The sequence below is a fragment of the Saccopteryx bilineata genome, chromosome 11 (genome assembly GCF_036850765.1).
Source record: "Saccopteryx bilineata isolate mSacBil1 chromosome 11, mSacBil1_pri_phased_curated, whole genome shotgun sequence".
Lineage (NCBI taxonomy): Eukaryota > Metazoa > Chordata > Mammalia > Chiroptera > Emballonuridae > Saccopteryx > Saccopteryx bilineata.
The window spans coordinates 78,640,536-78,654,389 of NC_089500.1; the positions used below are offsets into that span (position 1 = coordinate 78,640,536).

A 13,854-nucleotide genomic window follows, 5' to 3' on the forward strand; every position below is an offset into this window, starting at 1 on the left:
CCCCAAATTGGCAAAAGCACATAGCTCCTTAGGGTCCAGAGAAGTGATTATTAAGGTCTGTATTTGATGCTAGCTGGTTTCTTGTATTTACCCTTATTTCTTTTTAATGAGTTGCACAGAAAATTTTAAATGTCTCAGAAACTGTATATAAAATCTTCATGTCATCTTCTACTTTGTTTGGTATGTTAAGGATTAAATAACATATGTCCAGTCCCTAGCAGAATACCTAGGACAGGGGTCCCCAAACTACGGCCCGCGGGCCACATGCGGCCCCGAGGCCATTTATCCGGCCCCCGCCGCACTTTTGGAAGGGTACCCCTTTCATTGGTGGTCAGTGAGAGGAGCATAGTTCCCATTGAAATATTGGTCAATTTGTTGATTTAAATTTACTTGTTCTTTATTTTAAATATTGTATTTGTTCCTGTTTTGTTTTTTTTACTTTAAAATAAGATATGTGCAGTGTGCATAGGAATTTGTTCATAGTTTTTTTTATAGTCCGGCCCTCCAACGGTCTGAGGGACAGTGAACTGGCCCCCTGTGTAAAAAGTTTGGGGACCCCTGACCTAGGACCTCGAAGCTATTCAATAAATAGCTTTTCTGATTCTTTTTCTTGCCAATAAACTAGTTTCTATCAATAAAGAATTTAAGAATCTATAGTAATAATTTTAAGTAAATCACTGTTTCTCTAGACTTTACCTTTAAAAATGGTAAACCTGAAATAGTCTATGTTAATTTATAAGCCAAGTTGAGAGAATAGGGCTTAAACTAGGCCAATCAAGTGACAGAGATTTTGTCAGGAAAGACTTTTCAACTCAAGGTATCCATTATAGTCTGGAGGAGCAGCCAGGGCTTGTGTAACAGAAAGTCAGAACACGGTCAGTTTTGTCTGATGTCACCAGAATTCATTTCAAGTGTCAACTGCTTCTGTTGCATCAGAGTGTCTGTTCACAGATGCGCCACTTGTATCACGTTTACAAATGGTCGGCACAAACTTACCGTATTTATCCACAGTAAACAAACACCTACTTCAAGAACTACTTCATTATAACGCTTTTCCCTTTCTTCATTGGTAGACACAAACTGAACTGGAAGAGCTCATGTGGGACTCATCAACCTTGAGTTCCGTATGGAGGGAAACTCTAACCTTATACACGTCTCCACACATACCACATAACAGGAAACTAAAATTTCATCCTAAGTTAGAACTTCATTCGTTCTGCTTACAAAATAAACATTTTCCCTTATTTTTTTCTTCCTTTTGACTCCATCAGCTATTAGTGACAAATTCTGCCCTGTTTTTGTTAGATGGGCCAAATCCATCGTAGGACAAGGGGAAATAGAAATGATTACGACAAAATCAAATACCAAAACAAATTTTATAAAAAATTCTTTCCAGTGAAAATTGATTTTGTTTCAAGAGAGGGTGTCCCGCAGGTCGCCCTCCCTCCCAGCATGGTGTGCGGACGCCCCGTTTCCAGGCTGTGCTGAGGAAGAACCCTGGATTGGCCCCAAAGAACAGGCCCAGGCCTGGGCCTCCACTCAGCCCGCACGCGGGGACCCCAGTCGCCAGGCCTCCTTACCTGAGAGAAGTGGCACGAGAGGCTCTTCCCTCCCGACGCGGGGCCGTGATACTTACTGCAGTGTCACGGGCACTTCCCGTGTGGCACCTGGGAGACAAGCGGCAGAGACAAGAGAAACCGTACCTAGCAGGGACGTCTCCTTGGCGAACGCCGCAGCGATGGCCGGGTCCAGGGCGGGCTGTCCGTCCCCAGATGGGAGGTCAGGTCGCGTATAATCCCTACTTTTATCATTGTTGTATTTTACATTCAAATTCACGAGTTTGGAAAAATCAATCCTTAGAGTGCAGCATGCGTTATAAATATTCTGACCATCTAGAGCCTGTGAACGGGAAGAAATCAGACGAGCAATGTTCAGTAATGGAAATTAGCGGAGGCACGACTCTGCTGACGCGTGCAGCCAACACCCTGTGCCCGCGAGCCCCGAAGGGAGCCCTGTCGTCCCTCTGCCCACCCAGCTGGACACGCCTCGTTTCCACAGCACCATCTTCTTAAAATACAACCAGTTACGTACATGTCCTAATGCTTTTTATTGTTTTAATTTGCAAACACAAACATGGCTCAGCCAGCATAGTCCATGAGAGCCCACACAATACTTTAATTTCATTGTAAACACACTCTCTTGCTAGACAGCAATCCTTTTAAGAGTCTGGTTTTATGAGTAACTTCTGTTCGATGCCACACTGTACACAGGGCCTCAAAGTCAAATAAGTATTGGTGTGATGTGCACATCAATTCCCACGAAATGGGCGAAAACGATCCCCTTTCTTAACCTGAGGTGTTCATCCCGAGCTGGAACCACCTGCTAAATTAGCAGGCCCGGGGGCGTCCCAGGGAGGCCCTGGAGGGCGGGTCCAGCTCTCGAGGTGAAAGCCTCACTCACTAGTCAACCTGAGCTGGTCCCTTGACCTCTCTGGGTCTCAGCTTGTCTCGCTCTGCAGACCAGAGATGGAGATGCCCTGCCCCTCCTGGGCAGCGCAGGTGACAAGAGACCATGTGCTCCCAGAGAGCCAGCAGCCCAGCCCAGCGGGAGAGCAGGTGACAAGAGACCACGTGCTCCCAGAGCCAGCAGCCCAGCCCAGCGGGAGAGCAGGGAAATCACCCACTTTTCACGGGAGAGTCGCCCTTCCCTGTAAGAGAGTTCAGGAACGAGGGCTATGCTTAGCTCTTCACTCAGCACTCTACACGAAACAGTTCTAACAGCAACACACAAACACACAGGTCACAGCTGATGTCTGCCCAGACCCAGACCCAGACCCAGACCCGGGAGGTGTGCACATGTAGAACTGGAATATTTTAATAGTAAACCAACACTTTTTCACATGCTTGGTGTCTGAAAAACAATCTTCTATCACCTCAGGATGACTATTTCCATGGCCACCGAGCTGACTGAAGTCACAGGAAGAGCCTTACAGACAGGAGTGTCCTGTGACGCAAGAGGGGACGCCTGCCACCACTGTGGTACACGAGGCCTGTGGTTCACTCAGCTGCTCCCACTCTGGAAAAAGCCCTCCCCCTTCATGCACAAAGTCAAGTTTATGTACCTGTATTCACCAAGCTAAAACCAATCTAGAAAACAACTCAATAAAAGTTCACGCATTTTCATATATACTGCTCACAAAAATTAGAGGTTATTTAAAAATGATTATGAAGCAACAGAATATCCCCTAATTTTTGTGAGCAGTATAGTTAGTGATAACTCCCTTAAAGGGAACACACACACACACACACACACACACAGATCGGGATTACATCTGAGCTGGGCAGGCACTATCATATGAGCACTGCCAGCCTGACTGCTATAAATACTAACTCAACACTCTGCTGTGAAGGCAGACAAAACACTGGCCACGGGCTGTCACTGGCCACGCGGCACTCCAGCAGGGGAGGGGCACCACATGGGGAACCCATGTCCCACACCCAGTACAGACAGGAGTGTCAAAAGATAAGTCACAAAATTCACAAGTCACTACTCCAGTAATTAAAGAAAAAAACCTGGTACCTTGTAAGAAAAGATCTGGCTTTCGATCACAGTATCTGATCAATGCAGAAAGTCAAGGACCAACACAAACTAACATCCCAGTAAGCCAAGGCTATTTGGGGTCTAGTTCCTTCCAAGAAACACTAAGGCTGAGTAACTGCCATATCTCTACATAAACATGCTAATTGTAAGAAAGTTCTCCAGAAACCTTTGGCATTTTTCTCCTGAGTTTTAAGAACACATCTTGATGTTGGCGGAGATTACCGAGGCTCAGGAGCAGACGTGAGCACATGCGCACAGTGGAGACCCCTGCTGGCAGCAGAGAGAACCCAGACCGGGCGCGTGCCACCTGGAACCCAGGACGGCAACGCTGGGCTGAACGAGACGCACACACACGCACACACGTAAGGAAGGAGAGAAAGGAGAAGCAGCAGAACTACTTTCAGTCAGTGTAAGAGTTACGGCTAAACCATAATGAAACCGAGCAAAGATGTCAGACACAGAAAGTGCAAACAGCTCACTCAAACACTGTATGTGGATTAAAAACAGAAAAAGCCACAAAACTATTTCCATTATATTTCAGTGCTGTTTGCTCCTTATCTATCTCTCTTCCTTTTCTGAGGGGGCTCCTGGGGCCAGACATCTAGCAGATGCTCAGGGAAACGCAAGCTCCAAATTCCTTCAAGATCTACCTTGAGCCAGTCATGAACAATTATCAGGATCAACATAAAAAGTGGCATTCTACTAATAAAATGCTTGGTTACCAAGAGAAAAAGCTCAGTCCCGCAGATCATGCAGGATCTCCCTAAACACCCTGAGATCATTGGTTCCACCACAGACCCCCCACAGGAATGAGGATGCAGGAGTCCAGCAGACACTGGGTCTCCTGGGTCCCGAAGATGCTGCAGAGAGCGGGGAACACGGGCTGAGAAGGCCTGAACGACACTGCACTGCAGACTTCACCTCCTGTTCATTTTTACTCTTCATAACTGATGAAATACAATACCCTAAAGGAATCATTAAGGAAAAACCACCCACCTGTATGCTAAAACAAAATGACCGCACTAAAGGACTTCCGAAAGACACAGCATCACTGCCCACTGATCTCCCTAACAACGCACAACACTCCTGAAACTGGTTTCCAGTAACACGCAAACAAGACCTGTTTCTTCAGGGCTGTAGAGACAAGCATCTTAAAGCTTACAGGTGAAAGGAGAACACAGGTGCATCTCACCACTGCAAAGACCGGGCTACTTCTGAGGCACTCAGGAATTCTACTTCTCGGCAGCACAGACACTGAACGAGTGCCAGGGCAAGGCACACCTCTGCTCAGTGCACTGCCTGCCAATATACAAGGTTTCCAGAGACACGAGGGCGCCTTACTAGTAAATGCGAGGACCATTTAGAACATCTCCTCCTTACCTGGTCACTACGACTGTTACTCAAACTCGGGATGGCCACCCTATCTGTTCCCCCACGCACGGCACCGCCTCCTATGAAGGACGGAGACCACAGAGAGGCTGGCCTGCAGCACGGGGCCACCTGCGCGATCCGCCCCTCACTACAAAGCCCCACTGCCACTGTCACCATCACTGTCCCCGGCTAGCTCTGTGTGGTTCTTCTCTGAGAGGAACACGCTGAGGGGAAATCCCAGTGCACTGAAGGTCGCTGCCAGAGCGTGGCCAGTATACCAGGAAGAGGCCGGTTGCTGTCACCTGAGCTGCATTCACTACCGCTGTGCCCACAGCTTTAACACAAACAAGTCCCCGAGTGCCGGGCTCAGGGTGGCCTGAGAGTCCTTTTTAAATAAGCACGCTACACCACAGACCACGCGAGGCTCTGGCCCATACTCGTAGCACACTGGATTCTCTTCCCTCAAACCTGAAAGGAAACTGCCTGTTAAATGAATTCCAGGGCTTCAGAGATAGGTTTTTCTCTCTCCGTCATTTGAAAAATTATCATCATGAGTAGAGGGAGGCTTTAGCCTGTGATGTTACATGACCGCCACTGTCCTACCCAGCACAGCACGGTGCCTGAACCACCAGGTCAGGGCGCACTCTAACGTCCAGTGCCACACGGCTAACGGGGGGGGGGGGGGGGGGACACACACGACGACGACGACGAGCCCAGGCACACTGTGCCGGGGAGGCTGTGACACGGGTGAGGGCCCCGATCCAGTTCCAGGACGCAGCAGAGACCGTGGCAGACGGGACCCACTCCCCCAACTGCAGTCCACAGAAGACAGCCACCCCGCAGTGACACCTGACACGGAGTGTTTGTTGACAGCAAAGAAAACTAACCTGGACACAGGGCCGAGGCCTCTCTGAGAAGAGACTTCTACACTGATACTTACCAGGAAGACAGAAAGCAGGGCACAGAGATGACAAGAAAGTGAGGAGGGAGCAGAGACAGGGATGGAGAGGGTGAGCACTTACACGGAGGGCCTCGGCCAGCTGGCACGCAGGGAGGAACACAGAGAAAGGCCAGGGCCGACGACGTGGGTGAGAGTGCGAGGAAGGCCGAGGGGGACAAGCGGGGAGACAAAGGTCTGGCCGCGGGCAAGAGCACAGTGCAGGCCCAGCGAGGGGGCCGGGGACAAGGGTGCGCAGGCAGCAGGGTGCACGGGAGGGAGGGGCGTGCTGCGGTCACTGGGAGCTAACAGGAGAGACAGCAAGTCTGACAGTTCCTCACCTCTGTGGCAGCAACAATAAAAATGTCAACGATGTGAAGGAGAGGGGGACTGAGATGCCTGCAGCAAGCCCGCCTCACTCTTCCAGAACCCCAGGAGAGGAACGGGGCCCTGAAGAGGCCGAGCGCCTGTCACAGCACCAGAGTCACACGGGCACTGCTCTGTCCCAGCCAGACCGGGCGGACAGCTAGCTCCTCTGAAACGTCCCCCGGCCACCACCCCCTTACACGCGTGTGCCTCACAATGCACTCCTGCTCGTCCCCCAGAATCAAACACACACGACGACACAAGCCTGCAGACGACTGCAGACACAACCAGCACGGACACGAAGCACTTCTAACACACTCTCCCTAACGCTGACCGGTGTCGCTCAGCTGGGAGGAATGGGCAACACTTGCTGCGTGGCATGTGTGCCCATCCAGGGACAGGCCCACTCAGAAAGGCCCCGACTCACCAGTTTTGCTTGCTGTGCGTTTACTGGATCGCCATACTGGAGGAGAGCTTGGAACTGGTTATTTTTTGTGAATGTGATTATCTTCAATACAGCACCAAACTTAGAAAATATCTGTAAGACAAGAAAACGAAAACCTTATCCCTCGCATGGGTCACCCTTCGGCACAGTCATCCCCACCCCCCGGGGAGCCGTATCCCCTGCACGGTCACGTCTATCCCCCGCAAGCAGCAGCCCGGCGCACCTGGTGGAGGACGTCCAGGGTCACAGGGTAGTACATGTTGTCGATGATGATCCGGAGCACGGGGCTCTGGGCAGGCGTCACGGCGCTCTCGCTGACCGCAGTCCCGCTGAGCGGGGTGCTCGCCGTCTGCACGGCTGTCACGGCCTGGAGGACGGCCTGGGCACGCTGCAATGAGACAGAGCTTTAGAGCGCAGCCCCTGCACCTGTGCCCTGCTCCTTGTGACCCTAGACGCACACTTCTCTTCTAAAACACACAGAAGTAAATGTAACCCATAAACAACCCTTCTGAGCCAGGCTTTGTCTGTGTGTAATTCACATAGTCCAGCAGCATTTACTTCAACCAACCATCCAGGCTTCAAACCCACGCTGAACAGGCCCAGGTAGGTACTGTCATCTCTGCTCAGAAGAGGAAGGGTTCCCACACTGTCTGGTAATACGGCAGAGGCATACACTGTAATCAAAGCGTTTTAAACAGAAACTTTTAGAGATTAAACTTCAATCTAACATTATTCATTCTATTAAAAAAAGGAAAATGGTAAATGCCAAGAAAGGGATTAATTAACAAGATGTTTCATAAATCTGTTTGTTATACAGTCCTAAAGAAGAATATTCACAATACAGTTTAAGTCTTTTTTCACACTAGTGTAACTTCTGACATCAGAACTTTAGAGGCCCTGGCCGGTTGGCTCAGTGGTCGAGCGTCGGCCTGGTGTGCAGAAGTCCCGGGTTCGATTTCCGGCAGGGCACCCAGGAGAAGCACCCATCTGCTTCTCCACCCCTCCCCCTCTCCTTCCTCTCTGTCTCTCTCTTCCCCTCCCGCAGCCAGGGCTCCATTGGAGCAAAGATGGCCCGGGCGCTGGGGATGGCTTCTTGGCCTCTGCCCCAGGCGCCAGAGTGGCTCTGGTCACGACAGAGCAATGCCCTGGAGGGGCAGAGCATCGCCCCCTGGTGGGCAGAGCGTCGCCCCTGGTGGGCGTGCCGGGTGGATCCCGGTCAGGCGCATGCGTGAGTCTGACTGTCTCTCCCCGTTTCCAGCTTCAGAAAAATACAAAAAAAAAAAAAAAAAAAAAATAAGAACTTTAGAGCAAAGTTGATGGACCACGGTGCACAGCTGTTCCGTTCTCAGGAGCATGTCAGATAGACCGAGGACACATCCGCTCGTGCTACAGCATCTAGTGCAGTCGGAAGGGAGACGCACTCGTCATGTGACGAGTGAGACACCACCAGCCACCATGACAGCGAGCACTGGAGCCACTTCTTCATTGCTGAGACTTGAAGTGCGAAAAAATATACATACAGAATTGAATACAGTATTTTTCAGGAATCTGTCACCTAAATCATATGCTAACTGCTCCAAAACGACTTCCTTTACTACTGCTATCGTGCTGTTCCTATCATTACTGCAACGGGAGTCACTGATAAGAAAATCATTTCTTTCTGCCTTATCTAGGGTCAAAAGACCATTATAAAAAGAAGTCACTGTTAATGTGGCTGACTGATGCCCCCACCCTGCTCTCAAGTTAGAGCCACTGCCCGGAGGGACGCGGGCATGGGGCGGACAGCAGTGGGATGGGAAGAGGAAGCCGGACAGAGGAGAATCAAGACACAGCAGACTCCGGGGACGGGACGCCACAGCAGTGCTGGCTTTGGCAGCACGCATACTAAAATTAGACCCAGAGATTAGCATGGCTGCTTCCCAAAGGTGACACGCAAATTTGTAAAGTGTTAACATTTTTTTAAGGTGTCAGCTAATTCTATGGTGGTGATCGTTACGCAATATGTAAGTGTATCAACTCACCACGTTGTACACCTTACCCAGTACCACATGTCAGTCCCAGCTCAGGAAAGCTGAGGGAAACGGCCACTGCACTGGAGCACCTGACGCGGGCTCACACCGAGTGGCCCTCAGGGACCACGTGCTCACCTAGCCAAACCTCAGCATCTAAACGCCAGGTAAGACGGCCTAGGAACCTGCTAGCTAAAGTGACAATTCAAACCCAAACTTCTGAACCATACAGTATTTAATAAAGAGACACAGTTAAAAAGAATATGTTAGAGCAATGTTATTAAATGTTTAAATATAAGGTTAAGCCCTCACTTAACATCCTTGATTTGTTATGAGTTTAGGCAAATGACATTAACAAAACCAATTTCACCAACAGGCTACCTAATATGAACATGAGTTAAGGTCCTATGACATCTCACCAACATGTGTAACAAAAGACGTTATCCGAGGACCTGCTGCATTTACCAATATATATTTACAGTTTCTACACAGATCATACCAGTGTTGTTTTTTGTCAGTTCACATGTCCCTGCACACAGTACATGAAATTATAACAAGTATGGAGAACACTTAACTCCTGCCATTTCCTCGAATGGACTGTCTTTTTGCACAGAAATCACATGATCATGGGATGCTTCCCAAATGGTACAGAGGGCTAAATAAACCCTGTCCCTGTCCCTCCCTCCTTCACCACTATCCCCTGGGTGTCCCTCCAGAGACCACTATACACAGAGTGCACACGGACCATCCACCCCGGACAGGACTGTGTGCTTGCAGCTCTTCCACTCACGTACGTATCTCGAGGTACACAGAGTGCACACAGACCATCCACCCCGGACAGGACTGTGTGCCTGCAGCTCTTCCACTCACGTACGTATCTCGAGGTACACAGAGTGCACACGGACCATCCACCCCGGACAGGACTGTGTGCTTGCAGCTCTTCCACTCACGTACGTATCTCGAGGACCACTCACTGTTCTCCACCTTCTGATAGCTTAGTCATGTCCACTCTTAAACTTATTGAAACATTACATATACACAGAAAAGAACACGAATTATGAGTGTATGCAGCTCAGTAAAGGACCAGAGACGCCGTCACCGGTGCAGTGACGACCTCGGGAACAGAACACGGTCCGTCTACAGAAGGAACGCCGCGCTGTCTCCAGCCACCTCACTGGGACACAGGACAGCGTTCTGCGCTGGTCTGGCTTCTTTCAGTAACGTTATTTTTATGTACCATCATGTTTTGCTGGTACCAGTTGCTCATTCTTTTTTTCTGCCAGACACTACACTAATCAGCAGTGAATCCACCATGACACACTCGGCTCCTGCTGATGTCTGGTGTGCCGCGTGGGCGAGTCCACAGCGTGCGGTCAACCTCCTAACACACGTGTTCTGATGCACAGACACCAGAACATCCGTGTGAGGTTGTCTCCGTCAGGTCATGAGAAGTTTACTCAGTGAAAGAACATGTGGACGCTCAGTTTCAGTAAATATTTCAATTTTTTACAGATGATTCTACCACTTTATGTTCCCATCATTCATAAATGAGAGTTGAAACTTCTCTACATTGTTACCAACGTAACAAGGGTGTTACCTGTCTTAACTTGAGCCATCTACAGTAAAAGGTAGTAACTCACTGGGATTTAATTTGTACTGAAAGTTCCTGACACAAACCTAATCCACTCTGTGAGTTGGAGGGTGGCCCTGGAGGGAGGGACCAGGGAGACCTGAAGCCGTCTAGAAACTGCCGTGTCAGGTAAGGGGGGGAAGGCCACACGAGGCGGGAAGGCCACACGAGGCAGCAAGGCCACACTCTTCTCGGCAGGAGGGACAGCCCAGACACAATGGCTTCGAGACTGAAACTCAGGGAGCGCGCCCGCCCGCTCAGAGGTGTAAGCAAACAGGGCAGGCCAACTGGAGGGCAGAAACAGTGGCCTCTCAGAAGAGGATGGCAGCAGGGGGTCACCTGGCCACCCGGGCAGTTTCTTGAGAAACACAGGCAGACGGACCCGAGGAGGGAGGGACGCAGGTGGCCCAGTAAGGGAGCCACAGAGCCACACAGCCACGAGGGCTGCGTCTGAGCCACCGACCGTGGCGGGAAAGAGGGAGTGGCCCACGAGGTGTCAGCAGGACTGAGCTGACCGGACCCAGTGGTCTGAGGGAGGGTTCTGGAAGGATGCATGAATGATACATCCATTTGTTTCTCTTCTACTATCGAACCGTATTAAAATGCCACTGCATGAGTACCAAGTGGAGTAAACACAAATGCTGGAGAGAGGGAAGGTCACTATTAGTAGAGAGTCATGTTTATCATGCCTAGAACACAGAAAACAAACAGAACCAGTGGACAGACCAATGGACAGAAAGCCCAGTGAACACACAGCAGAGTTTGCACGGTAACAGCCACAGGAATCGGGGAAGAAACTGCCAGTTTCCCAGGTGGGGAAGAGGGTGAATGGAAGGGTTAACAGAAAGTCAAACAGCTGAGCCCCACACAACAAAAACCTCCCCTAAAGGAACCAGAAATGCCAAAGGGAGTATGTTGGTCTAAAGCAGGGGTAGTCAACCTTTTTATATCTACTGTCACTTTTGTATCTCTGTTAGTAGCAAAATTTTCTAACCGCCCACCCGTTCCACAGTAATGGTGATTTATAAAGTAGGGAAGTAACTTTACTTTATAAAATTTATAAAGCAGAGTTACAGCAAGTTAAAGCACATAATAATAATTACTTATCAAGTACTTTATGTCAGATTTTCGCTAAGTTTGGCAGAATAAATCTTTATAAAACAACTTACTATAGTTAAATCTATCTTTTTATATACTTTGGTTGCTCTGCTACCACCCACCATGAAAGCTGGAACGCCCCCTAGTGGGCGGGAGGAACCAGGTTGACTACCACTGGTCTAGAGTAAAGACCACTTTGTCACCTGACCGAGCGGTGGCGCAGCGGATAGAGCGTCAGACTGGAACGCAGAGGACCCAGGTTCGAGACCCCGAGGTCGCTGGCTTGAGTGCAGGCTCATCTGGCTTGAGCAAGGCTCACCAGTTTGAGCCCAAGGTCACTGGCTTGAGCATGGGCTCACTAGCTCTGCTGTAGCCCTCTGGTCAAGGCACATATGAGAAAGCAATCAATGAACAAGTAAGGTGCCGCAATAAAGAATTGATGCTTCTCATTTCTCTCCCTTCCTGTCTGTTCCTGTCTCTCTTTCTCTCTCTCTCTCTCACACACACACACACCACTTTGTCATGCGACGGGACCCAGCTTAGCACCCACCTCCTCACTACTTCACTCTAGAGAACCACACAAGTCCAGTGAAGCCCACTGTACACTCCGAAACAGGAAAGGACAAGGTAAGTGGATAAGAGCTTTCCTGCCTAACCACTTTGAAGTCTGTTACTCAAACGTCACTTCCTGATGGGGCTTTCACTGGGTAACCTCCTTAAAATTGTAATCCCAACCCCCTACAGATGCCTATCTACTGCTGTCTTTACTCTTTATCTCTCTATTATTTACATGTTCCTTCCATCTGAAACTTTTAAAATGAGAATATAGTCACAAATAACTTCACTGAAATTACTAAGATCTAAAACAAAACTGGGACATTAAATGCGATATTAAATTCCATATGAGTCAAGAATGTATTTCCTCATGATAAATTCTTAGAAGTACAACTTCTGGTTCAAAAGGAATAAAATTACCAATTTTTTTAAAGCTGGAATTGTAGGCTTCTCTTTTAGAAAAAAGTCACAGAAGCTTAATTTTCATAAACGATTAAAATGATCTGAAGTCACTTTTTATGAAGGTTAAAATCTATAAGAAATTATTTTTCATTAATGTCAAGACAAAAAGCCAAATACAGTTTAGATTTTACTGAAACAGAAAACAATAATTATCCTAAAACTGTATTAAAAGAGCTAAAGTTTTTACATCATTACTGCAGACTATGTATTTAGGTCTAAAACCATTCTTACACTATTTAAAAAGCTACATTAATTTTAAATATCTTCTATATCAAATTTTTTAAAAAAATCAATACAATCATGCATTCTCAATTCTTAACATTGCCTACCCGGCCCCAAAACCATGAACACATCTTCAGTAGGCATTTTTCCATTAAAAAGCCAGCCCTATAAAAAGTCAAAGGCATTGAATTTTAACTCAAGTCCAAACAGCAGAGTTGTGTAAACAGCTTATGTTAATAGCGATTTCTTCCTCATAAACGGCTTCTATACAAAAATTTTAACTTGCAACAAGAAAAACGTTTTGACCAAAGATCTTAAAAACTTTTGAGGCCCTGGCCGGTTGGCTCAGTGGTAGAGCATCAGCCTGGCGTGCATAAGTCCCGGGTTCGATTCCTGGCCAGGGCACACAGGAGAAGTGCCCATCTGCTTCTCCACCCCTCCCCCTCTCCTTCCTCTCTGTCTCTGTCTCTTCCCCTCCCGCAGCCGCAGCCAAGGCTCCACTGGAGCAAAGATGGCCCGGGCGCTGGGGATGGCTCCTTGGCCTCTGTCCCAGGTGCTAGAGTGGCTCTGGTCGCAACAGAGCGACGCCCCAGAGGGGCAGAGCATCGCCCCCTGGTGGGCATGCCGGGTGGATCCTGGTCGGGCACATGTGGGAGTCTGTCTGACTGTCTATCCCGTTTCCAGCTTCAGAAAAATACAAAAAAAAAAACAAACAAAACATTGAAAAAAATACCATTTCACTAATTTATCCAAGTATTATTTTAAAATATGAAGAAACTACATATACCTTTTGTAATAAAATGCCATTAACACTTAGGGACATACTGCAAGAAAACATCTTGAAAATAAGAAAATGCCCATATACACAACTACAGCACATCGGTAGGACCATTTGCCCGCGCGCCAACACGCACCTGGTTCAGCGTGTTGTCCGTCTTCAGCTCTTTGTGGTTCGAGTACTGGATGTAGATCGGCTGGTTACGAAGATGGGGTGTCACCGCTGAGTAGTAATTAACCATAGTAACGGCAGCTTCCTCTGTGGCTAGTTCCAAAAATGCCTGAAAATGTAAACGCAAAAATGTTATTACTATGAATTAAACTCAAATAAATGTTACTGCCTGTCTAGTCTACTGGGCTGACTGGAAAGGTCTGTGGAGAA

The 13,854-nt window shown here is 48.4% G+C and overlaps 1 protein-coding gene across 4 annotated transcripts in view; it reads right to left on the reverse strand.

Annotated features, from left to right (window-relative positions):
• The window catches only part of PTBP2 (polypyrimidine tract binding protein 2), a 65,113-nt gene that overhangs the window by 18,032 nt on the left and 33,227 nt on the right, over positions 1–13,854 (reverse strand). For all 4 annotated transcript variants that reach the window (XM_066247563.1, XM_066247562.1, XM_066247561.1 and 1 more), the window contains exons 5-8: positions 13,610–13,753; positions 6,943–7,107; positions 6,702–6,812; positions 1,704–1,899 (exon numbers count right to left, since the gene is read on the reverse strand). In XM_066247563.1, coding sequence (XP_066103660.1) covers positions 1,704–1,899; positions 6,702–6,812; positions 6,943–7,107; positions 13,610–13,753 — 616 coding nt within the window. The remainder of the gene's footprint in view (positions 1–1,703; positions 1,900–6,701; positions 6,813–6,942; positions 7,108–13,609; positions 13,754–13,854) is intronic.